Below are 26,528 nucleotides of genomic sequence, written 5' to 3'. Positions count from 1 at the left end.
GAAATCTCCTGCAGAAACCTAAGAGCAGCTAGTATCGAAACGAATCCCGAAAAGCTGAAAATTTTACGAAACGTGTTCTGCCAAGTAACCGGTTCCCTATCCTTTTCTCACCATTTTGCATTTGCAAAAATTCTACAGTAAACAGTTGTTTCGACACAAAGTACGTTATTAAAGGAGCATGCTCAAAATGGAACTAGCTAAGGATAATAGTATTATCGAGAGCTGAAAAATCCGACAATTGGGAAATCGCGATATTTCGCCACGAAAATGACGTTACTCCGACACAGTCGAAACGAGTGCTACAGTAGTATCTTTTCGCGAAAATTAATTTAATTTTTCTCCTAATTTTCAAGCAATTTTTATCGATTTTTCTCGTTTATACTCTTTTATTTTTGTTTATTTTAAAATATTCTTGCTTCGCTGTCATATTTTACCACTTTTATGCCTATTTCATCGATTTTTTTTGTTTTCAGGGTTATGAAGTCTTCAACGCTGCCGCCTCTGTCATTTCCCCTGTTTCTACTGCTTTCTTTTGTATTTTTTTGAAGTTAGTTTCATTTCAGAGCATGCATTTTCTTCTCTGCCAAACGTTTTCGTTACAGATTTCGTCAGTGACCGTCACAAGACACATAAATTCAACGGATATGGTTTTCTGGAAGGAGACAAGCACTGTTGAATAGAAACGAGGAATCTGCAAAAGATTCACATAAAGAGAATGCTTCAGAAGTTGAAAAGGACAAAGAAGTTGAAAAGGACTATGATGATGACATGGATATGGATACGTATGTTGCGAGCAATGCAGTGGAAGATAGTCGATAAATTCTTTTATGAACCTCCCGATGACTTTAAAAAGATCGTTGAATGAGCCATACGAAGATCGCAATTTATTACATGATTTGTCTGAATCAGATGAGGCTAAGCTACTTTGTCAGCCATATTAGTAATATTTAGGTGAAATTTGTTTATATTTCAGATAGAATCGGCGAATGCATTGGTGGTGGTTCAGTTGAAGACAATTCAGATTCAGAATCAGATGACGACGATGATGAAGGTTCTTCAAGCGGAAGGAAAGAGAGAAAAACCGCAGATGATGTATTTCCTTCTTGGTAATTCTGCAACAAGTTAGTCTTGTAAACAGATTCTAGAGTTTTTGTTTTCATTCCAGTTCTAAAGATCTTGAAATCGTTTAGTTCGAAGATGAACGCGCAAAGAAAGCTGGACTTTAAACCTGAAATCTTATCTAAATCATACTTGTCACGGGCCGGGCCGGGCCGATTTCCAAATTTTCACCGGCCCGGCCCGGCCCGGTCAACCTGGTCGGCCCGGCCCGGGTGAAGTGACTTTTTTCGAAAAACATGTTTTTTCAGTATTAATTTTTGAAGAAGTGGTTTTTGGAGCATTTTCTGCAGAAACTCGACTGAATTGATGATTTTTATTAGTTCTAAAGTAGTGATAAAAAAGCACTTGAAAATTATTTTTGGGGTGCCAAAATTAAAAAAAAAATTTCCACCCGGGCCGGGCCGGCCCGTCAAATGACAAGTATGATCTAAATTGATCTCGTACACAAGGTTACCAGACAAATTATAGAAAAATTGCAAACTAGATTTCAGATTGTTCAACAAAATGCTTCAAAATAAGTTTAAATTCAGGGTTTTTCAATTATCTGAACAACTCGTATTTCAAGAATCAATCTATGTTTTCTGTCGAGCATTGGAATTGTGTAAAAAGATCTCAACGTGGGGCTAAATACACCAACAACCCAAGTGAAAGCTTGTTTTCCTTGTACTCAGTAAGAACAACTACAAATTAATACTTTTCATTATACAATTATAGCACCTCTTCAAGCATAATGAACATGAGCAGTTTGGAATTGCAATTAAAAGATCTGCTGATTGGGTTGAATCCAAGGACAAATTCGAAGAAACGGGAATGGCAAAAATATCACGAAAGAAGAATTTTGTTCTGTACAAAAACAAAGATTTTCAGAACCTCGTTTCTCAAAATTATGATGGTTTCGATCAATTCGAAAACACTATTCACTCGTACATGAGCATCCCTAATTTGAGTTGAAAATCTGAGATTTTGTTAAAGTTTTTCATTTCTGTTATTTTCAAAATAATTTTTTTTTTACAAAAATCAATATAATTCATGATGAGAATAAAATTTCATGCCGATAAAATACACAAATAGCACAAACTTTGCCAAAACCTTGTTGCAAAAAAAAATTCAGAAAAAAAGTGCGCCGCACTTTGCGTTCGACCGTGCGGACTTTCCCCGATTTTCGTTCCCCGATTCAAAGGCGCTCCCCGATTTTCGTGGTGCGCCTGAAAATCCATCAACAGTTCATTCAAAACAAAAATGAAATCAAATTTAGAATATAGCCGAAGCATTGTCACCTCGTTCAAGGCTAGTAGCCTTAAAACGAGAGTTCATCGCTGAAACTGTAGGCGATTTACCGCCGAAAACTCCTTGAGTAATCAAAATCTCTATTTCTCCAAAACTTGATTTTTTGGACACTTCCGGAAACAAACATTTGACCAATATTGGATGACGAATCGTCTGGAATTCATTCTCCTTTTTCTCCTTTTTTCAATCAATTACTCATTTCTTTCATTTTATTTCAAACAATTGGCTCTTTTGTTCTGAAATTCTATAAAAGAAAGCGAGATGTCCAATGAGAAATCATCATCAACAATGCTTCTCTTCTATCTTTTCCTCTTCGCCGTCGGAGTAGCTTCAGCTGCAAAATGTAGGTGTCAAACTCAAAAGAATCAGCTTTAGAATTGGAAAAGATTTCAGCGAAGAACGTGGTCTGCTTCGAAGGAGAACGGAAACCGCATGAGTTTCACTCGAGAAAGTATTTCAAATGTGTGAATAATCGATGGGTTCAGGAGGAATGCCTATTCGAGTACTTTTTTGATCAAATGGTGAGTTGAGAACTATAGGATTACGGTAAGAAACGAGGTAACGAGGTGAGTATTCTGAAATACAGTAACCTTGGGGTTTAGAATCTCAAATATGAGGAAGCGAAGTATTTGGGAATTCTGGATTTTCAGAATTCTGTTATCCAGAATTTCAGAAGTTTAATAATCTAGATTTTCGTAGAAAACGGAATCCTGACATTCAAAATTCTGATTTTCTGTTCACAGCGTATCCTCGCTAGATTGGTAGTGATAATTTAGAGTCGATACGCAGTGAATTTGAACAAGTGCGTGGAGAACAAAACTCTTAAGCGTAAAGATACGAAACAGTTCCATTAAAATACGTGATTTCGTGAAGTTTCTGAAAAAAGTCGAAAAATTATGTTTTTGAATATTGATGAAAACTGAAGCTTACGAGGACCTCCTGACTATTTTTTAATGAAAATTTCAAAAAAAAAATTTTTTTTTTTAATTTGTGAAAAAATTGTGCACTTTTTTTTGATCCGGGCGACAGGGTTGGGCCGCCCCGTAATTTTCCCAATCCTGGGTGGGAGGTGGTTCCAATTTTCTGAAAATCTAGAAATACAGTAATCCCAGAATTTGGCAAATTGGGGGTCGTAAGAAAGTTAGGAGCTTGAAAAATTATAATTAACGGTATCTGAAGTTCAAAAAACAAGAAATTCAGAAGGATTTTCGCTTTTGAACTGCAGGAAATTTGAAACCTAGAAATCTGAATTCCGCGCGATTATAGAAATTCAAGACAATAGAAATTCAGGACTGTCAGATACTCTTGAAATGAAGTGACTTATGTTTTCCAGAGTGGATTCTGTGTGCTCATCAACTCTCCCACCATGGCGCCAACTCCTCCAACCAATTCCAAGGGCAGAATCTGTGTCCCTGGATCCCGTCATCCGATTCGCTTTGAGCCCACAAAATATAAGGAATGCACGTGGAATGGCGAAGGATTCAACATCAGATTCTGTCAGGAAGGAGCAGTTTTCGTTCAATCACAGAACATGTGTATGAATGTTCAAACATATCCAACGACACGTTGGACAACTCGTCCCCCACCGACGACCACTGAATACTATGGATCATGTACTGAGTCGGGAGGAAGAGCTGGATACAAACCAGATGTTTATAACTGCAAGAACTTTTATCAGTGTGCTTCAGGTGAGATTGATACAGTAATCTAGTAATTACACTTTTTGCTCAGACTTCTAGATACCCAGCACCTCTTTCTGATTCTGGTGGGTACAGTAATCTTTACTAATAATATTCAACAGATCTGTTTGTAAGTCCGTATGTCGCCGACTCTAGCGCCATCTGTACTGAACCGTTTGTAATGAAACTTAGACAGGTCGCTTGGAAATTTGTCCCTGATAATGCCCGAACTTTTATTTTTTCAAAAATGTCAAATTTGACGTCTTCTGGAGACGATACCGATTTCAACGGTAAATGGCGTTGAGAAAATGAGAAAAGGTGTGTCCCGACAGGGTGGTAGAAGGCTCAAATTATCAACCTGATACTACTGACTCGGTGTTTCTTGACTGCACTCTCGAGAGCGCCCCCGGCCGCGCGTATTTGGTGTAGCGGTCTACGCAGATGACTCTCACGCATGGGGTGATGAGTTCGTTCCCGCCAGGTCGGAAAAGTTTTTTGGTTTTTAATTTTGATAAGAACATAGACAGCCAGTATATGAAAGTTGTAAATAACTTCGTTACAATCGAGATCAAAAGGGTTAAATAGGTACCGTTTTTTGGCACTATTCACACTGATAGCAGTTAACAATAAGAATTTCTTCCGCAGCTTCGCGGGGGGGAGGGAGGCGGCATCGCCGCCGATCAGTAAAGAACTTTGAAAAGCAGTACTTTGTATGCAATATACTTACGAAGAGGCAAATAAATGGAAGAACACTACTCAAGAAGTGATGGTGATTTGTGAATAAGAGACTTTGTCAAAGCTCGGCTACCTTCAAAAAAGTAATGAATTCTAGGATGAGAGTTTATTAAAACAGGGTATTTATCTGCCATATTCAGAGGAGGGAAACGGCGTCGCCATCGATGAGTCAAAAATTAAAATTTTAGATCTGAATGACCACTCTCTTTTTAGTGAGGGAAGACCACTTTTTCCCCCGCCATACCTGCTACCCGTTGGGAAAGAAGGCGGTGGAAGGAAGAGTTATCAAGTTCCAGTTCATCTGTAGGAGTATTGTGAAATAGTTTCAGTGAAGGTAGTTCCGGTAAAGGTAAAGTAAAAAGCCGCTCATTCTAAAATCCATATTCCTTCAGGATCGAAAAAAGAAGTTGTGATATAGAAGTATAAGAGAGAGGAACTGGAGAAAACTTTGTTCCTCTGTTAAGTATCCTAAAATTCGAGTTTGCCATTAGATCTCTCCTAATCGTTTTCAGCAAACGTATGGGTTTGTTATAACTAATTGATTTATTTTTTGTTACTGTGGGGAGGGAGGAGGCATCGCCACCGATCAGTCAAAAAATTAAAAATTGATATCGGAATGATCACTCGCTGTTTGAGGTGGCAAAAAGAAAAGTGATCAAGTTTCAGTTCTTCTGTAAGATTATTTTGAAACAAGGATAACATACGAAGAAAGCTCAGATTGGTAAATTCAAAATCCGTTCATTCTAAATTCTATATTCCATCTGAATAAAAAAAGAAGTTGGGAAATTTTGTAGAATATTGGTCTAAAAACGAGAGGTTTTACAATTGTGCTTTGTCGGAACGGACTGCTCAGCTAAGAAGCGCCGCAGGCGCTGTAAAACTGAGAAGGGTGGTGTAGGGAAGGAGGTTTAGTCGCCGTTAGGCGACGTAAACCGACTGGTCTTTTATCTAGTCTACAGTAACCCATGACCACTTGAATCTATTTTGGATACACTAGGGCAATCTATCTACGGGCAATGGTAAACTAGCAAGCACTGCAGAAATATCTATCGTATTCTGACACTCCATTATGTCTACAGTAACCACACTACAGTAACATGTCAGGTCACTGGTGTTTGCGGACCAAACACCCGATTTACGACAATTCGAGAGATCGAGATGAAAATTGATTTCTAGGCTAATTCAAGCACAGGGAACACGATCCTGTGCTAAAAATTACAAAAATCGGAATTTTTGATCTACCGGATTTTGAACATTTTTGCATATCGGCGCGAATTCATGAACTTTTTTAGAAAACTGACACCAAATTCGAGTTCCTCGCGAAATTTGAGCAAGAATTGTCGTTTTTGGAGCTTCTAGCGTCAATTTGATTTTTTGGAGTGCGGTAGCTCGGTGTTTGCGGACCAAACATCGGATTTCACGACATTTTATTAGATCGCGATGAAAATTGATTTTTAGACTAATTCAAGTACGGGGAACACGATTCTGTATTTGAAATTGTCTGAAAATCAGTTCCTGGCAAGTTAACTACAGTAGCCTTAGCACCGAAACCTGACAGCAGTAGCACAGTACACACATCATCTTCCATCTGCCAAGCTTAATTTCTAGCTACAGTAACTCTACCGTAACTTTATGTGGTCTACAGTAACCGAATGTCCAACACGTCTACAGTAGCTTCGCATATACTTATTGTAGTCAAGATACAGCTACAATACCTACCGTAACCTTATGATTCCAGGAGTGTGGACCCAAAGAAGCTGTGGACAAGGGACCGTCTGGAATCAATCCATCTTGACCTGTGACCATAATCGTGGCCAATGTCGACCATATACCCGTCCAACGATTTCCCCGACTTGGCCACCATATCCTCAACCAACTCAGACCACATACCCTTATCCAGGAAACCAATTCAAAAAATAATTGTTTTCTCTTTTTAATGCGTGACAACATTTCTGACGCTTCTTTTTTATTAAATTCCTAACGCAAATAAAGCTGTTTCATGGCAACTTCATGCATTTCCAAATTGAACTCACAAAAAACAGAAACTCGAAAAATGGCAGTTATGGTGGACAGTGGTAAGGGGATCCGTGGGAGAGCTGAAAATTATTTTTTTTCTTGCAGAGAAAAAGGTAAAAGACCTGAACGAATTATCGAATATGAAACTGCAATGCTCGTCGCCCGATCGAGATCTCATCGTTTATCCGAGGTAACAAACAGTCTGAATTTTAGTTTTTCGGAGACAAAAATCTAGAATTTGTATGAAAAATGTAAGCATCGGATCCCCAGAAAACTATCTGAAAACTTTTCGTCCGAACATTTTTTCGCACAACCCTTATCGGGATAGCTGGAAATGCCTAACCTAAACAACTAAAAATCTGAAAATCTAGAATTTAGGAATTCAATAAATCCGATTTCTGTTAAATTGGAAATCAGGCAAAAGCTGAATTTAAGGAACTTCTGCATCTTTCGTTGGTTCTTGAATCGGAGTCTTTAAAGTCTGAACTTTTTAGAAAAATTATAAATTCTGGGAGCTAATAATCCGAAAATCCGATAATTGCATACATATATTGAAAAAAAAGAGAATCTGAAATTCCAGAAGCTTCCAGAAGCCAAATTTTTGAAATCTAGTACAATAAGATTGAAAAAAATGTGAAAGCTCTAAAAATTCGAAATAAGGTATTTCAAACTTCAAGAATTCTGAAAATCTGAAATAGAGCGCAGTATCTGAAAACTAATGTTTTCTGAAATTCTAGATTTGAAACTTATTCTTGGAATCTGATATAAGAACGGCTCACTTCTTACTACCGCGCTCTACCGAAACCGAAGAAAATTGTGTGCGAAATTGAGAGACTCAGAGAAAAAGAGACATTTTTTCAGGTAGATTTCGGTAGAGCGCTGTTGTAAAAACTGTGTCGAGCAAATATGGCTTCAAAACTTTCTATAAAGGGAACATTCAGAGAATCTTGAGTTTCGATTCTCAGACTTTTGATTCTTAGATTCCCAGAATTTTTCTTTCTCAATACCGTCTCCTTAAATCTTCGAACACACTCAACCACTCTTTCTCATCATCTTTCCCAAATCTTCCAGATGGCTGTGTTTCACTTCTCAAAACGGCTACAAAACGCCTCTATTCGTCCGTTTCTTCATCGAAAACCGTGAATCCTATCCAGTGACATACCTCATCAAAACACGAGAGAAATGTTTTCGAATCGATTCGTCGTGTGGAATTCTGAAGGCAGAAGAGAGAAAAACGATCAAATTATATTTGATGTCATCGGATGATTGGCCATTGGCAGTCGGTGAATACACGCAGAGACGTATCAAAATGGCCATCGAGTGTCTCAGATTACCGGATCAGATTGAGCCGGCGACGGCCAAGGTGAGTGGGGGGGTACTGTAGTCTGGAGAACTTGGAAGACAAGAAATAGTGAAAAGTTGAGGGTAGTGGGGTTCGAGTCATGGTTCTTAGATAGGTAGCCTCCTACCGCCACCACTGAAAGCTTGCGACCACCTAGACACCCCAATTATAACCGCTAATTAGACTAATTATCTCATTTTCCAGGATGGAGGTCTGATGGCCAAAACCATCTGGAAGAAATCCGTCACCGAGTGGCCGTTGGAGCGTCTTTATACCAAGGTATACGGTAGAAATTGTTTCTTCACTGATTCTTTTGGCGTTCCAGATCAACGTTTTCATCTTCGCCCCGACTACTGTTATACCGACTCTCCCACCACCACCACCACCGAGTAACAAGAATTCTATTTGAATGGATGATTATTGTTTTGAAGAAAAATAAACTGTGGTTGTGGGGGGATTTGTTGGAGTGAAAAAAGGAAGCTAACTCAAATCGACCCATTTCAGTGCAAAATAGAGCAATTTTCGAGCTGTCGTCCGAAAGTGACCGACCATAACTCACTAGGGAGTGTTCGTACAAAAAAGTTGCCAGCTACAAAAATGGAGCTCTACTCATGATCTGTAGGATCCATTAAAAATCTACCTGATGGGACTCATCAGTATTACTATGACACACTCTCAAACTTGGACAATTTCAACTGAAAAAACCAAAACTTAATATACTTTTGAGCGGTTCTGTACTACTTTAAAAGATTTCGTTTCTGAACAAAGTGTTCAATTCGATTCGCAGCTCGCCAAGCATTATGTGCAGGAACGGATGCGCCTCATTGAGGAAGGAGTCATCAAGGATAAAGAGGAGTACGAGATTGTGGAAGTGGACGAGCGGAAATTCAAATGGAAGTTTAGACCGAAGATTCAACAAAACGTGACAGAACCAAATTTATTAAACAGCAGTGTTTGAATCAAAGTTATTAAGATGTTCATAACAATATAAATTTCAGAATGTTGTCTTCTTAAACATACAATTAAAGATTTTTTGTTTTCAATAGAGTCTCTTGACGGGGCGTTTCTCCAAAAACTCTTTTTCAGTGATATCCGACGCGGCAAAAGTGATATTGTTATCTGCAATCTTTATGGATGCCACATGTTGATCAGTCTCTCGAACAATGTAATTTGGACTGGTGAACTTATGAATTCCCCAAGTTCGTTTCCGATAGCGATCTCTGAACAAATTGAAGTTATGAGACTTAAACTCAACTATGGACTTACTTCTGAGCAAATTGGTAAACTGGCAGTTGATCAGATGGGTCCAATCGATTGATTGAAATACTATTCATGATTTGATTTGGATTGAGAGGATTTTTATATGGAGAGACATAAATACTGAAATATTCCAAATTCTGATATCCTTCACTCGATCTCCACTTGTTCAGAAACTGAATGATAGCTCCATCGCTTATGATTCCATCGTCAATAAACAACTGTCTACCTTCGAAATTGGATAAAATGTCATCTGCCGAGCATTTCGTTTCACCAATATGTAACACTTTCGTCCTAGCAAATTCCAAATTTCTTCCAAGCAAAGGGCTTTCTAATTCAGAAAGTCCGATAAAATCCTGATTAGGAGAGATTTTTAGAAAATCGTGGAAACCAGCACCTCCCAGGTAACTTTTCGCATCTGTACTAGAGATATTCTTCAGTTTTGAAAATGGTGGCATCAGGAAGTTAGCATTCAACTGATATTTGATGGATGAACCAAAGAAGTCGAGGAAATAATTGTGGATTGATGGAAGCAGTGTTTGTTCCTGTTCCAGATCGGATAGTATCATTAGTGGGTGATTTCTGGTTGGCATACTGAAAGACACGAAATGAACTCATTAGGAAAGTTGCATACCAATCATAAACATTATCCCAGAGTTGCAACGGGCCGGGGCGGGCCGAAATCAGAATTTCTTCGTCCCAGCCCGGATTTTCAGTACTAAAAAAATTCAAATTTTTTCCAATTTTTTCGGAAAAAATATTAAAGGGGAAAACAACTACTCCTAAGCTTAGGATTTTTGATATGAATCGATTCAGAAAGACAGGAAAAAGATAGTCTTTTTGTCGATTCATGTCGGAAAATGCGTCTAAAGCGAGTTATGAGACCTCAAAATGCCAGAAATTGATGCTAATCGTGCAATTTTTCAGTACATCTCATCAGAAATTCTCCTCGTCGTGCACATGAAAACAATTTTGTCAAAAATTTTCAAGAAAAAATCGTAAAATGAACAATTATGAGTGAATTTCATGCACAGACATGGAGAATGTCTATTGAAATGTACTGAAAAGTGCACGAAAAGTGAAAAAGTGAGCGATTTGTGGAATTTTTGAGTCTCATAACTCAATTTAAACGCATTTTTTAGATATACTTGAAAAAAAAATTGGGAAATTTTTGGAAAAAAAAATTATAGTGAAAAAAAATTCAAAAATTCAAATCCGGGCCGGCCCGGAATATTGCAAGTATGCATTATCCGGCAACGTGCGGTAGTGACAATAAAAACTTTTCATGTCACGGATATCTGGTTCATTTCTAAATAAGTCCTAAATGAAAACACATGGAAACTAGATTCGATGCCACCAAAACACTGGCTCTGACCTAACTTACTCACCTTACTTGTAAATCCATTCCAACTAAATTCATTGGGATAAGTGGACGAACTCTGAATTCATATCTCATATTGAGACTCATAAATGGATTGTCTCTACTACAGGATGATGAGATATTGATGTACGACTGCGCTTTCGACTCATAAGTGATTGTGAATATCTTGTCGAAACGGCTTCTCATTAATGATTTCATATTCTGATAGAATTTCTGAGAACAAGAAGCCATCATCAACAGATCCACCAACTCCATGTTTGAGAAGATCTCTCTCTGAATCAGCCATGAAAGTTTTGAAATTTCGATGGAGTTTCTGGGAGGGTCTGCTTTTAGGAGTGGAGTTCGCTGGAAAGTCTTGTCTATTCTTCCTTTCATAACTTCTTCTTCTGTCATTTTCCATGCTGCAAATTGGATTCCTTGAGTTGTGATTCTCAGTGATGCCACGTGTTGATCAGCATCTCGAACCATAAAATGTGGACTACCGAACTTTTCGATTTTCCAGTCACATTTAATATCCCAATCTCTTCTGAAAAAATGAATACTTTTGTTTTCTATCTAGACTATCTATACTCTGCTAATCCAATTCATAGTAATAACCCAAATCACTCTACCTTCTTCTGTCATAACAATAAATCGGCATCTTCTGAATCGGATCAAATTGTTTTACATCAATATTTCTCATTATTTTTTCAGGATTTAGATCCCTTTTTAAATCCTGATAAAGTCCTCTCTCGCGATGTATACTCAAGTACTCCACATTTTGATGTGTTTGACTTGATTTCCAACTGTTCAAAAACTGAATGACATCATCATCCGTGAAAATTCCACCACTTATAAACAGTTGTCTTCCAGTGAAATTCTTCAAAATATCTCCAACTCTACTGTCCGGGATCCATAAATCGAGCACTTTGGTCTGTGCCAGTTTCAGATTTTGTTCGTTTTCAAAAATTCCGTGTGCATTCAATCGAATATATTCCTGTGAGGGTGAGAGAGTTAAGTACCCATTCCACAATTCTGCGGCTGCTCCTTCATTTTGGAAAGAAATATTACTATGTTGGATGTTCTCCAGTCTTGGTAAATAGTCTGAATCACGACTTTCTAAATGATACTCAATAGATGATCCGAAAAACCCTCTGAAATAGTTGTGGATAGTCTGTAACATTTGCTCTCCGTCTTGCTGATTGCGTAGTATAAAGAATGGGTGATTCCTGGTTGCCATGCTGAAAAATATCTGGTTTATAAATGACTTGCTTCATGAAAAACTTACCAACAATCCACGTCGATTCCAAACAGATTCATTTGGACTATCGATCGGTTTCTACCTTCTTCTCTTGGCACCAACTTCATAAAATCCTTGTTATTACTGTTAGAAGATGCAATTTTAACATTATTCGGTTTTGAAGAGAAGTATGATATTGAAATGATCTTATCAAATCTCGATTTCATACATGATTCTATCGATTTTTTCAATGTTTTCGAGCAAAACGATAGAAAAAGAATATCGATTAGTTCCATACTTGAGAATATTTCAGTTTGGACACGCAAGGGAAAACTAGAAAGTTCTATAGTTTTCATTCTGAAATGATGAAGAATATAATAGAGAAAGAGAGGTAGAAAACAGAAAAGATCAAAAAAATCAATGAGCTGAACGAGGGGATGTAGTGAGTTGTGTGTGTTCTCCTCTCTGCCACGTCGTCACCCTTCCATTCCCATGACAATCTATTCCGTCATCCCAGGAGACACTCGGTTTTTCGTCTCGTTAGAGCAAATACATATGGTCCATCGAAGACAGTACGATACACATTCTAATGAAAACGTCTGTGGCTGAAAGTCCGAGCGTTCGGGCTTGAATTTGGGCGGAAAAATATAGGATATCTGAAAGTGACATTCGTAATCAGAATCTTGATTCAATACATTGACATTGAACTCCATGTTTTTTTCTCCAGGATTCAGAACAAAAGAATCTGAATTAAATTGGACTATGAAGATGTCCTTTTGTACGATGTGGTAGTTCAAGACTGCTCTAGTTCAATAATATAACAGAAATAACAATTGAAATGTGGAACGGACGTATTTAGTTCGATGAAGAGGAACTGTGAATCATCTTGGGGATGTACAATCGTGGATATTTGGTTCTTGACAGCGCTGTTCGATAGTGAGAAGAATTTTTGGTTGATTGTCTATAAAATAGACTAGAAATAAAGTCCTTTTCGTGATGCGGTGGTCCAGAAGACTGCTCTTTCAACAATAAGTTTATTCAAGACTTTTAACGGTAATATTAACAATTGAGGTTTTGGGAACGGATGTGGGTAGCACGAATCGTTAGAGGTGAAAGATGAAGAGAGAGGAAAAAGGGGGAATATGGTGAAGGTGAGAAAATAGGGGCGTGATTTGAGTGGTGAGAGAAATAAAGAAGTACTATTACAATTACATAAGTAGCAACAAAGGGCGCGGGCGCCAAAAGGTCAAACAAATGGAAAATGACTAATGGGAAAAAGAGGGAATCTCGTCTTCTGGTTTCTGGATATATTTTGAACCTTCCGACCAGATTGATCTTGACAGTTCTGATTTCGTGCATCCATGTGTTCCCAGATCGGTTGGATTCAGATTGACTGTGAGGTTGTCTTCTTCCATTTCCCAGACCGCTTCACGGATGGATTTGAGCCTGTTGGTGACAAAAACGCATGTTTTCTTTTTACCAGGATCAGATTTGAGGCAGTCGAGTGCAATAGGACTATCGGTCAAAATTATGACTTTTTTGACAGATATGTTCCCTTGTCGGAGAGCTTTCCAAATGGTCAATGTCCTTTCGTTGCCCATCTTTAAAGCCTGGGTCTCGAGCTTAGCAATCGTCCAAGATTCTTTTAGCGGTTTGACCTTCGATTTTGCGAACATCAGATGAGAACCTATTTCATTAACCACATGCGGTAGCTTCTTTGCTAGCGTCAGTGAAGGTCACGAGTGTGTTGTGTCCTGATTTCAGAACTATGTTCCTTGACAACTCTTGGCTGAATCCGTCAATGTTCTCAGCGATTTGGTTCTATAAAAATAGCCTAGAATGATGTCCTTTTGTGATGCGGTGGTCCAAGACTGTTACTTTTTTGGTTCTGTTTTTGACAGAAAGTGTGACGTGAAAAAGTTTGTGGTCACTGAACAGATCCCCGACTTTGACATCTCTCATAATATCTGTGTTTGTGAAACAAAGATTGAGAATATTATCAGGCTTCAAGTGGAGAGAAGCAATATGCTGTGTTAGACCGTTTTTTGTGACAAAAGAAAAGAATTGCTTACCGTGTGAGTAATCGAGGTCTTTTTTCGCTGTCTTCTTCCACAACTGTCTCTGGGAAATGCCCTTATTGTATGTATTAATGTCTTGTCGATCTTTGAACATCCTGGTTTCGATGTTTTCGTTGTAGTCTTTGAGCTGAGCTGTCGTGATGAAAATTCTTTCATACAGCTTCCTTTGATCTGCGATGGATGCAGATGCTGCGGTGTCATTCTGGAGCTGTGTTGTCAAGTCCGAGATTATCTGCTCCTTTTCGTTGTATTTCTTCTTGAGCATCCCTACCGCAAGAGAACACTTCTCATCGTTGACTTTGAATCGAGAGATCCATTCCTACGGTTCTCCTTCCAGGTAGTTGAGGAGATGGTCGCTCTTCTTGGTGTTGTCTACTGTTGCCGGGTACAGAGTCCAGAAGTTCTCGAATTCCCATCTGTTTCCCTCGAAACGAGGTGGTTTTAGGTTGTCCAGTCGAGTCTCTTGACGAAAAGATCCATCCAAGTCCACAGCCAGAGCCTGCCACGCGGGACTTGACCGGGGTCGAGACCACGATGCACCAGAAAATCACTGGAATCCACCATTCTGGGTTGCTCTCAGGCCGACTAAACGCAACCTTGGCTAATTAAACCTTTTTATCTTCATAAAGCTAAAGTGGAACAGAGAGTGTATGTCAGAATAATTCAATAAAAATCAGAATACTAACTAAAAAGAATAGGCAGACCGCTCACAAGGTCGCCAAAAAAAAAGGGAATGAGAAAAATTGTACAATCTTGAGAATAAGAGGAAATAGAAAGAGGTGTTAGAGAAAAAAAGAATAAACATAAGATGATTAATCCATTTTTTGCACTCAAAGAGAATCGGTCTTTTTGATGACGAACTTGAGAGAAAAAGAGAAGTGAAAAGAGAGCGGAATCTATTGAATAGTAAAAAGTTAAAGTGTAAAAAAGTGTAATGGGGTTTTTCATGGATGTAAAAATGTATTTTAATACATATTTTACTTTATTCACGAACGGTGAAAATTTTATTTTTAAACATATTTTCCCTATTTTTCTACATTTCTCCCTCATTTCACCGAAGTGCTGCTAACCGCCTTATTGAATACAACCTTCAAACTCTTAAAGATCGGCGGGAACACTTTGACGTTAAGTTTTTCCAAAAACTTCTACTGGGTAAAATTGCAATTGACCACAACAATTACTTTAGTTACTCTCCCACAAAAACCAGGCGTGGCCACTCCTACCGATGGAAGAAATCAAAAACTAAAATAGGCAGATTATTTTTTACAAACAGAGTGCTGAATAAAATAGTAAATCAAAAGCCCTAGAAGAAACACGGATTCTGACATTTCCGAACTTGACTTCTGACTTCCCCTCCTCTTTTTATTGTATTTTTTTATTGTATTCTATTCCTTTACGTATCGAGCATGCGTAAATAAATAATAATAATAATAATTTTTGACAGTCATTTTCCAATTTTCTACAAAAGAATGTGGAAAAATGGAAAAAAGCTGTTAGACCAACGCTAAAACGCGCCGAAGGGCCCCTACTTTGGTACGCTTTCTGAAAACCGAACCGCGCCAACGGCGCCCCAGACTTTCCTATTCTTTGAAAATTCAAGTAAAATACAATTTGAACTCATTTATTAGAAGCTTTTATTATCTTTTTACAAATCGCTATTATTCATAAAAATTCGACGCCTTGACTAGTTGATGTCTCTTAGAAAACTGTTTGCTTTGTCATGATATCTTGGTAATGTGATATGAGAAAAACGGTTGGATGATGAAGGTGGAGAACGATGGGTTGTTGTACGTTCAATTATCACTTCATCATCTTCAATTCGAACGTCTTCTTCTTCTTCTTCTGGATCTTCATGGGATTCTGAATCAGAAGATGTGAAGGGATCGGGGGAGGTGGAGTCGGAGGAGTATGAGGTAGAGGGCGTGGTCTGGAAAATGGTAAAATGGGGAAAAGGAACAATGGAATCGCGGTCTAATGAACTTTTTAAAGGAAGGGAGACGCAGAGAAGCTAGAATGTCTGCTTCTCTGCGTCTCACGGTTTTATTGCGTATTTTTCAAATGTCTGTGACTTTGTTTGTTCAAGACTAATTAAAAAGTGAGCAATTAAGAAAAAGTTGCAATTTTATTTGCTTTAATATTATAGTTTAAAAATTTTGTCGAAAAATCTAAGTTTTTGAGATACAGTAGCGAGCATAAGTGAGCACCCCTTCATACTTTTATGTGTAACTCTGCTCAATCGTGTCCGTTTTGCCTAAACTTTTTTTTGAAAGGTAGCCAAAGTATTCATCAATAGGGATATATGTTTTTTGAAAAATTTCCATCACTGATTTTTTCGATAATCGATAATTCCTGATCTTGATTTGAAAATCCGAAAAAAAACTTTTTATTTTTCTCTTGGAGTTATTGAGTTTTTAGTTTCAAAATGTTGGAAATAATCGAAATAAACAAAAAATCATGTAAAATCGGTTTCTTACACTCTGACCATCGTGCCAGAGCTCCAGAAGTCAAAAGTAGTGGTCACGGGAAAATCTTTATAACTCATCAAAAAATGCTCCAAATGTGTCGAAACATGTATCAAAATACGTGTCTTGAGTTTTTCTACAAACCATCATTAAAAAGTTTTAATTTTGGAAAAAATAATTTTTCTAATTTTTTTCACTCAAAAATGATTTGATTCTTATTTTCTCTCCATTTCCCGATATTTTCTGGCTATAAAACGATCAAATAATACAGATATGTGTTTTATTATGTGTGATAAAGCACTTTGTATCCAGTTTTTGAAAAGTGTGCTCGTTTTATAGTCAGAAAATATCGGGAAATGGAGAGAAAATAAGAATAAAATCATTTTTGAGTGAAAAAAATTAGAAAAATTATTTTTTCCAAAATTAAAACTTTTTAATGATGGTTTGTAGAAAAACTCAAGACACGTCTTTTGATACATGTTTCGACACATTTGGAGCATTTTTTGATGAGTTATAAAGATTTTCCCGTGACCACTACTTTTGACTTCTGGAGCTCTGGCACGATGGTCAGAGTTTAAGAAACCGATTTTACATAATTTTTTGTTTATTTTGATTATTTCCAACATTTTGAAACAAAAAACTCAATAACTCCAAAAGAAAAATAAAAAGTTTTTTTTCGGATTTTCAAATCAAGATCAGGAATTATCGATTATCGAAAAAATCAGTGATGGAAATTTTTCAAAAAACATATATCCCTATTGATGAATAGTTTGGCTACCTTTGAAAAAAAAGTTTTTGCAAAACGGACACGATTGAGCAGAGTTACACATAAAAGTATGAAGGGGTGCTCACTTATGCTCGCTACTGTACAAGCATTTTGGAGAAGTTGCCTTAAATCCTCTAAAACTAAATTATAAACGCTTGTAAATATTTGCATATGTGGATTCAGCAGGTTTTATTCTGTATATCTACCACTTTTCACATGTTTCCCCCGGCTAATTACGTAGAAAATACGGCTCAAACTTCACCAAGAGAGAGACGCAGACTGTTAGAGAGTCTCGTTGTCTGCGTCTCCCTCATTCTTCGAACTTATAATTAAAACTATCAATAGAGCGCACCAACCTTCTCCACCTCCTTCAATCTCCTCTCGATGATACTCCTCATCTGTTCACTTTCTCCATTCTCTTCCTCTTCCCCAATTAAAAGAGACTTTCCATATCTGACACGATGAAATGTGTCCAATGCTTGATCACACGAATCTGCTGACTGTTCCAGACATACTTGTCTCGCACGGAGAAATGCTTTCCTGGATTCTGGAGTCATATCGGATCGTCTCACTTCTGGTTTCTTGTTGGAGTGTTTTTTGGGGTCGTCGACAAGACTCACTGCGTCATGGGACTCGCCGTTTATCTGGAAATTGAAAAAATCGGCGGTGTGTCCAATTTTTCGAGTAGATATTCTCTCAGCACAGTTCTTACAACTGCGCTCCACCGAAATCCCCTTGAAAATGTCTTATTTTCTCTGAGTCTCTCAATTTCGCACACTACTTTCTTCGGTTTCGATAGAGCGCGGTTGTAAGAAGTGTGCCGTGATAATAGCTTAAAATTGTTTCACGGAGCACGCAACCGCGCGCTGCGGCTCTCCAACGCGTTTTTACGCCTGATGTGTGTTTCCTTGATCTTTTCGACATATCTCAATTTTCAACAGTTCCCACATACATCACTATCGAATTGTTCCCTTTAAAACTCCATCTAATTTGGAAGATATGTCTTCCTGGTATCAGATTTCTGTCTCTCGTCATGATATTCTGCACTCTGGCTACTCACTATTTGTATTTTCTATATGATATCTACTATTGTAAAGCTAAAGTTTTCGAATGGGAGATTTCATAAGAAATTGAAAATTTGAACTTCTTTTTGAGAATAAAGTCATTTTTCGTGTTTTTTTTTCTTCAGATTCACTTTCAATTTCTTTTCAAACTACTATTTTGACCCTGAGGAATCCGTTTCTGCAATCAGATTCAGCTGAATCCTGTTGGGAACCGAGTTATTATAAACCGAAACACGAAGAACGCTTGTCTATTCACCAACCCAACTTTAAATTTTTTTTATATAAGCACGCCACGCTTCTTACGCCGCGCTCAACCGAAACCGAAGAAAATTGTATGCGGAATTGAGAGACTCAGAGAAAAATAGGCATTTCTCAAGCGCATTTCGGTGGAGCGGAGTTTTAAGAACTGTGCTGAGCTAATAGCAAAAAAGTTTTAAATGATACAAGTTTTCTAAGTGAGTAGGTCCATTACGCCGTTTTTAAGTAATTTACAGCGAAAAAGAGAAAAAGGTACAATGTGACCTGACAACAACATGTTTCACACAAAAATAACTCGATCCCCAAAAGGATTATGCAGAAATTAAATCCTCACGATCAAAATAGTGGACATTGAAGTTTGTAGCAAAAGTTAATTCTACGATCCCACTGGGTTCCCTGTGAGAAATTTTTAACTTGTGAGCCTACAGATTCAAAAAGCCCATGATCAAGACTAGCGCCAAATATATAACCCGTTCTTTGTAAGACCTACAGTACTACCGTAACCTGGAACCCGAGCCCAAAACGTTTTGTATGGGTTGCTAAATATTTTTAGTATTTTTGACTAGAATTTCTAGACTGTTCAATGCATACAGGCGCTAGGGCCACACTTTTTGGTGCCATGCTCGAGTATTACAGAGAATGCGTTACATGTTTTAAACTCCTCCGTACCTGTAAATTCATCGGTCTGCCAGTCAATGAAAATGGCATCTGAATACCAGCTAACGTCTTCCTCTTTGTGTCAACCTTCATTGCAGATGACATCAAATCAGAAGCGACTTTAATTGGATCTAACTGAAAATTCAATAGTTATTTCTTCTGAAATACCGAAAGTAGCTCACTGCCTCAAAATTAGGAATCTTGAAACTAGTCTCGATATCTCTGTCAGTGTCACTGAAATGGTAGATTCCACGGGGAAGTTCTTCGTCCTCCTCACGGGAAGCGGCTGGAAAAGAAAGAAATTTCAATTTGTTTTCACTTCTAGATTATCACGCTGTGAGCTCGCAGAGTGAATTCACTCACCTTCTACTCCAGAAATCAAAATAGCGAATAGAAGAAAGAACGTTTTGATTTGCGGAACTACAATTCGTCCGAACATTTAATGTATCGCATACTGTAATATCTCTCTTCTTTTTCTCTTTTTAATGTCTCTTGATGACGTGGCACGAGGGCCCGGGATACTGTAGTGGAGGGGAGGGGATTGGATGCAGTCTGATATGATAGAGGGTCTGGAAAAGTGGAAGATTACGGAATAGGTTAAGAATAAAAAAGACGTCACCAACTACAAAAACCGAAGTTGGATGAAGAATTTTTCAATAAAGTAAGTAATTCCAGATAAAATTACAAATCATTGAAGATAAAGAGCATTAACTAGGGGTAGTCTAAACTGACTAGAGAAGTATTAGAGGTGATAGTGAGTTTAAGACCTGAGATTTTACTACATATAAGCAAATCATTGAATTTCGAAGCCTCTTGAAGGCTCTATGGGCTTGAAAAACTGGGTCAGAAGTTTGAAAAATAGAAATAAATAAAGAAATAAAATAACAACTAACTCAATTATTTCTCACATACAGTACCGCTCAAAAATATGTCATATTTTGCTTTTTCAGTGGAAAATAACCAACTTAGAGAGTGTGTCATGGTAAAACTCACTGTCCCACAAAATAACTTTTTATGGGATCGAATAGGCCAAGAATGGTACTCCATTTTTGCAGTTGACAACTTTTTTGTACGGGCGGTCCCTAGCAAGTTACAGCTCGACAAAATAATTTTTCACTTAAATCGATCCATTAGTGCGATTTTTGAGCTGTTGACTTAAAATGACCATAACTCTCTAGGGAGTGTCCATACAGAAAAGTTGTCAACTACAAAAATGGAGTTCTATTCTTGATCTGTGTGATCAAATAAAAAGTTATTCTGTGAGGCTATTAGTTTTACCATGAAACACTCTCAAAGTTGGGCATTTTCAATTGAAAAAGGCAAAATCTGATATATTTTTAGCCGGTACTGTAAGTAGACTTATTTTCTCATTTGTCATTGGAAAGTCACCTGTACAACAGTAGTAAAAACGGTATTAGTCAGCTAACAAAGCCACGTTTAATATAAAATATTACTGCAAACTTCCATTCCTTACTAGAAAACACAAGACCTACTTCCCTATATTGATAAATTAGAATCGGAAACCAACAAAACAGAAACAATCGCCGCAATAAGTTCAAGGTGAATCCAAAAATAAAATAATTTGCACCGAAAGGGGAAGAGAAATGAGAGATCAAAAAGATGAGAACAAAAAGGAACGATTTGGATTATATCGGCAGAAAGGGGGCGGAGTCTCATCAATTGAATTGATGTTGATCTTTCAAGGTATTCTGATTCTGAGAAAGAAATTACGGTAGAAGATTACGGTAGTGAGAGAAAATAAAAGTACAAATTAATTAGCCATCTAATTTTAGACTTTGAAACGTCATTGGTCGATGAACGATCAATTTTTAGGAGGTGGTTTAGGTATGGAAGGAGAGAACAGAAGGGGAGAAAGGTGATAAGAAAAGGAGAGATGACCTATTTCTATGAGAAGATTCCTGTTTTCTTTCTGAATTCGAATTGAAACAATAGCTATTTCTCTTCTGACGACTTTCCTATCGAACCGATATCAAAATGCACCCATTTTGATCTAAAAACTAAAGAATTCTTGAGAAGAAGAAGGGAAACTAGAATACTCTGTGGTGAGAAAAGATGGAGAAAAAGCTTTTTTGCAAACGGTTTCCTGGATAGATTAGTCTCAAATCAATCGCGTGACGAAGTCATAGAAAATGTGATCCCTCCTCACGCCTTCTGGAGGCGAAGGTGGAGAAGAAGGGAAAGGAGAAGAAGAAAGAGAATGAAAACACAAAGATCCTCACCCCCCGTTTAGATGGGTTATGTTTTGATTATTATTGGATAATTGAAGATAATTGAAATTAAATTAGGAAAGTGACAGAGGTCGTTGTGAGCTTTCGACTTTTGTTGTGTATTAAAGGAGGACTGAAGTCTTTTTTCAGATTCCGATACTTCGAACAATTCTAAGAAACTTTCATCATCGGAGCATATCCTAAAAATCGCTCTAAACACTACTATTCCCGTTCTACTGGCTCAAAAAAGCCTAGTTGGAAGAGTTCTTCTGCCCGGCCGTGTAGTCTTCTCGGACAAGATTTCTGTTTGATTTCTCGTTTTCTCACTTTTTCAAAGAAATGTTCGTAGTTTTTCATTTTTTTAATGTAATTTGAAAAACACGAAAGTTTGATGAAAAAACGAGGAAACGGAGCCGATCTGGAAAACTCTTCCACGAGGGCTCCTTTTGAGTCAGAAGAACTGGAATTGTAGTGTTTAGGGCGATTTTTAGCATAATATGCTGCAATGCCGAAAGTTTCTTAGAACTGTCTGAAGTATCATAATCTAAAAAAGACTTCCGTCTTCCTTTAAATTATTTTTTCACTGAGAGATATCTGTCTTGGAAGGCGTCCTACAAACAAGTTGTCAACTACAAAAATGAAGTTCTAAGATTGGACTACACTGTCATATAAAAATTTTATCCCATAGAAAAGGTGTTACTCTCGTTTCTAGCTGCCAAAGTTAACTATTTTGGGCGGAAAACTAAGAATGTTGGTCTGTCAAAGAAGCCAACTATCAGTCGAGAAGGTCTGGAACAGACATCTGAAATTGATGCCCTGTCGATTCTGAGTATGCAGTGGAATTCACATTATTTTCAGACAAATCCAGATGTCTCCGTATGACGTTTGATTAGAGGATTGTCAGAGCTGACATCGTCGAATGAAATCTACCAGTCTTTTGAATTTTTTTCACCGCTGGGCAAGGCTGTCGCACGGCCGGCCGCGGCCCTCGGCCTTTAGGGCCGCCGAGGCCGCGGATTAACCAAATGGGCTGAATTTTTGTACATCGACTAATCTTTTGGTCCTCTGCAAGGCCGCCTGAAGAAGCGAAAATTTTCCATGGCTGGGAACTGAGATATAGAATCGGCCCACGGCCTTTTTGACAGCCTTGCCGCTGGGTATAGTTACTGAGTTCGACAGGTTTTATAAAGACTCCGAGATGCGGTTTTAAATCAGATGGTGAGATAACTGCAGATATTAGTTTAAGAGAACTGCTTCGCTCATCTTCAATCAAAAAGTTACCTTTTTCAGCACATTTTCTCATATTTTAATGGCTCAGTTGTGTTTGAATTTACTGAATTTTTAATCATAGAATAAGTTCGAACTTGAAATCACATGTCAACTTTTGTTGTTCTGGAAAACTGGTTACCGTAAATACTGTATTATAACGGCACCACATCTATACTCAGAATTCATGAATATGATTATCCCGGTATGTTTTTCTTTGCTCTGATTGGAATCATCGTGATTAGTAACTTCCTGTTCAGCGAATAGAATGTCCAAAAAAATTGTTTTCGTTTAACTTTAATGAATTCCTGAATCCACAGAATTCCTCTGGGAGGCAGTTGAAAAATATAATGGCATGCCGTTATAATAAACTATTTACGGTATTTTCACGATTCTCACGGCCTCTACCATAGGCCCTCTCAAAGTACTGTGCGCAGTGCATCCGCTGGAGGCCGTGTTGACTACTATTCTCCCACTAATATCTCAATAGATCTGCTGTGAGTGAGAAGACAATCGATCGACTCTTGTTGGGTCTCGACACAGCAGACAACGTCTCTTTCTTCGAACGTTGCTACATTCAACAGGTACACTCAATAACTCTCCTCATTCATTTCAAAATGAAACTATTGAAATTCCCGTTCCTTGCCCAAGAAAAAATATTCAAATCGATGGATTTCATTGATTTGTTTTTTCTTTCTCTCTGCTCCAAACGAACTAATCAATCGATAAGACCACATCGATATAATGTAGATGTGATTGTCTTTGCGCTAAACGGGAGCAACATGCAAGTCTCTGTTAGAGAATGGAAAACGGAAACTCCTCAATTCTTTACTTTCTCTAGTTCGATCCCCTTCTATCGAGTGAACTTTAATTCTTGGTGAGTCTTTTCTCTTCTTTTTTTCGAGATGATACTTTTAAGTTTTTTTCGAGATGATACTTAAGCTTTTAAGTATCATCTCAAGAAAAAAAGTGCTTAAAAACATTTGTAGTCTTCACAAAGAATGCGACACTTGCAGTATTCAGTTGAAAACGGTCAACTTTGAACATGTGTCACAGCCTTATGGACTGTCTCACAATTTCAACTGTTTACGGAGAGCGTAGATCAAAAATAGAGCTTTATTTTTGTAGTTGACAACTTTTCTGCACAGGCGCTTTTTGACAAGTTACAGTTCATCAAAGTACACAGCTCTCTCCTTTTAGCACTTGCGATAACGATCTTTGAAAATCGATAACTCACTAGTGTGAGCTCGTACAAAAAAGTTGTCAACTACAAAAAGAAAAGTCTTTTTTTGATCTACAGATTCCATTAAAAATTGGTATTGTGAAATAATCAAATTTCGGGGATTTTTTCATTCCGGACTCTGGATTTCGGATTTTGAACGTTTTGGTCCGGTTCCGAATTCCGTATTCCGAAATTGAAAAATGGCATTTCGTACAACTATGGGTAGTACTGTGACGCACATATAAAAAACACATAAGTTTGAATAAAACATCAACAAAAAATCCACAATTTTTGCAGCAATCTCTTCCACGAAACTGTCAGTTTCACCTACCATCGTCGCAATGTTCTCATTGATCTACCAACTGAGATCAAAACTTATTTATCTGATCTATTTTGGAAGACTCCAGATGTTGATTTCATTTTTTGTTTAGATGATGCCGTTAAATACAACTGGATTCGTTCCATCGAGATACTGCAGTACCGTGATGAATATGCAAAATCAAAGGATTTGGAGTGTCTAATAGAAAACAATCCGAATCTTCGTTTAGTGTTTGCTCTTTGTGAAATAGTAGATTATGTGGAGATAAATTCAAATATTCTCCAAATTCAAAACTTAATTTCAATGAAGGCGGCAGCTTTCACAATGAGTCATGTCTATCAGTTCAAAGGGAAAAACGCAGTATTTGCAAATATTAGATTCGACCAGTCGGATATCATCACACTCATTGATAAATGGATGAATCGAGAGATACCGTAAATACTGTATTATAACGGCACCTGTAATAGAACGGCACCTGTAATATAACGGCACCCCATCAATACTCAGAATTCATGAATATGAATATCCCGGTGTTTTTTATTGTTTCTGATTTGAAGCAGCGTGATTGATAACGTCTTGATCAACGAAAAGAATGCCCAAAAAGGTTTTTCGTTTAAATTTAATGAGTTTTTAAAACCTCAAAATTTCTCTGGGAGGCAGTTGAAAAATATAACGGCATGCCGTTATAATACAGTATTTACGGTATATGATAATCTAAGAGCACTGAAAGTTCATGGATCAGGATATGTCTTTGAACCTGAGTCACTGGATAAGTATCAAGGGAAACAGTGGAGTGAATCAGGATTGCCAAACAAATATCCATTTGATCCAAAGTGAGTTTTACATTAACGTTTTTTTCTCATTTTTGCACATACAGGTAATCGAAAAGTGCGACGACAGGTGTACTGTAGAAAACTTTGTTTTTCTTTCAATTTTTAATAAAAACAAATTATTTTAAAAGTCTATAACCAAGAAACAGGCGAAAAATGTTTTTTTTTTGTCAAAAATTTCAACAATAGCCGGTTTTTTCGAATATTGTTTTGAAACCCCGGAGTGACTGGACCGGCCCGGCACAGACCTGGCGCATCCGGGAATGATATTGTTATTTTTAATTAGCCTAAATTACCTGAATCAGGCGGTGCGGCCGCCAGCACCACAGCAAGAGGAAGCGTAAAGTTGCGGAAACGCGCTCCGTCGCACAATGATTGGCACGGTGCCAAAAAAGATGCCTGAGTGCCAAATTCAAATTTAACGTTAATTTTTTGAAACTACAACACAGCAGTGCGAGGCATAACGTCCACAACGAACAGATTTGAATTGCTTCCGTGTCGCGTTGCGTGCGCGTCGCGGTTTATATTGAAAGATACGGTAAAAAATCATGTTTGCCCAGTTTTTGGTTATTTTCGGCATACTTGCAACGGGCCGGGCCGGGCCAGGCCGTGACGAGAATTTCCACGGCCCGGCTGAAAATTTTTAACTGAAATTTTGAACGAAAATTTTTTCCCAAAAATGTCGAATTTTCCGAGCCGGATCGGGCCGTAAATTTGCAAGTATGATTTTCGGAATGCTCCGAAAAACTTTCTCCGATTCAAGCCTTGTGCCCACCCCTACCGTAACCCTAATGAACGCTTTTATCAGTAGAGCGCACTTTCTCAACGTTCTTCCCCATGTGCCTCCAAATACACCCAATCGATATTTTCAGAATCCAAAGATACTTAGATTTCGAAGATGATATGTATCATGAGAGATCGATTGTCATCACGAGAGACGACGGGAAATTGGCTTCTGTTTTCACTGATGACACTTCGTTTTTCTTTTGGATTTGGCATTAATTTATTGTTTTTTTTGTTGTCAAAAATAAATAATTCCTAATTTACCGGTCAGCAAGCATGCCCTATTGACAACTTTCCTACCGTAACCTCCTTATCTCTCAATAGAGCGCACTTGTTTTTCTTAAGATCATTGCGTTCATGTTTCTTTTGATCTTTTTTGTTTCTTCTCCAAAATCACAAAAAGAAATGATAATATCCGTATTGCTTACAAAACACGATTCACTTGATTCGTTTGATCTTTTCCGTGTTATCATTCGATGGGAGAAGGGAAAACAACATTCTAATCTTTTTATCTTGGAATTAATGTGCAAATTTAGGTCCGATGAGGGCAGGTGTGGTGG

At 37.8% G+C, this 26,528-nt stretch overlaps 4 protein-coding genes across 4 annotated transcripts; 3 read left to right on the top strand and 1 right to left on the bottom strand.

Moving 5' to 3' along the window:
- Positions 1-2,667: 2,667 nt before the first annotated feature.
- On the top strand, positions 2,668-6,740 carry GCK72_000807 (uncharacterized protein; the record flags this gene model as incomplete). The annotated part of the gene is made up of 4 exons (XM_003109379.2): positions 2,668-2,749; positions 2,800-2,927; positions 3,740-4,094; positions 6,559-6,740. 4 exons carry the CDS (start codon positions 2,668-2,670, stop codon positions 6,738-6,740), a joined length of 747 nt encoding a protein of 248 aa, XP_003109427.2.
- Positions 6,741-6,873: 133 nt separating this feature from the next.
- Positions 6,874-8,587, top strand: GCK72_000806 (uncharacterized protein; the record flags this gene model as incomplete). Its single annotated transcript, XM_053722694.1, has 5 exons — positions 6,874-6,895; positions 6,942-7,026; positions 7,908-8,199; positions 8,383-8,457; positions 8,504-8,587. The coding sequence occupies 5 exons, from the start codon at positions 6,874-6,876 to the stop codon at positions 8,585-8,587; spliced, it is 558 nt and encodes a 185-aa protein (XP_053591339.1).
- Positions 8,588-9,217: 630 nt separating this feature from the next.
- On the bottom strand, positions 9,218-12,115 carry GCK72_000805 (uncharacterized protein; the record flags this gene model as incomplete). Its single annotated transcript, XM_053722693.1, has 5 exons — positions 9,218-9,398; positions 9,445-10,029; positions 10,824-11,342; positions 11,428-12,036; positions 12,084-12,115. The coding sequence occupies 5 exons, from the start codon at positions 12,113-12,115 to the stop codon at positions 9,218-9,220; spliced, it is 1,926 nt and encodes a 641-aa protein (XP_053591338.1).
- Positions 12,116-23,596: 11,481 nt separating this feature from the next.
- GCK72_000804 (uncharacterized protein) lies at positions 23,597-26,187 on the top strand (the record flags this gene model as incomplete). The annotated part of the gene is made up of 4 exons (XM_053722692.1): positions 23,597-23,691; positions 24,334-24,789; positions 25,075-25,188; positions 26,058-26,187. The coding sequence occupies 4 exons, from the start codon at positions 23,597-23,599 to the stop codon at positions 26,185-26,187; spliced, it is 795 nt and encodes a 264-aa protein (XP_053591337.1).
- Between the last annotated feature and the right edge of the window lie 341 nt (positions 26,188-26,528).

Source organism: Caenorhabditis remanei, chromosome I (assembly GCF_010183535.1).
Source record: "Caenorhabditis remanei strain PX506 chromosome I, whole genome shotgun sequence".
In the NCBI taxonomy this organism is placed as follows: domain Eukaryota; kingdom Metazoa; phylum Nematoda; class Chromadorea; order Rhabditida; family Rhabditidae; genus Caenorhabditis; species Caenorhabditis remanei.
Note: the sequence above shows the minus strand (reverse complement) of the source record. Positions and strands in the feature narration are given on the sequence as shown.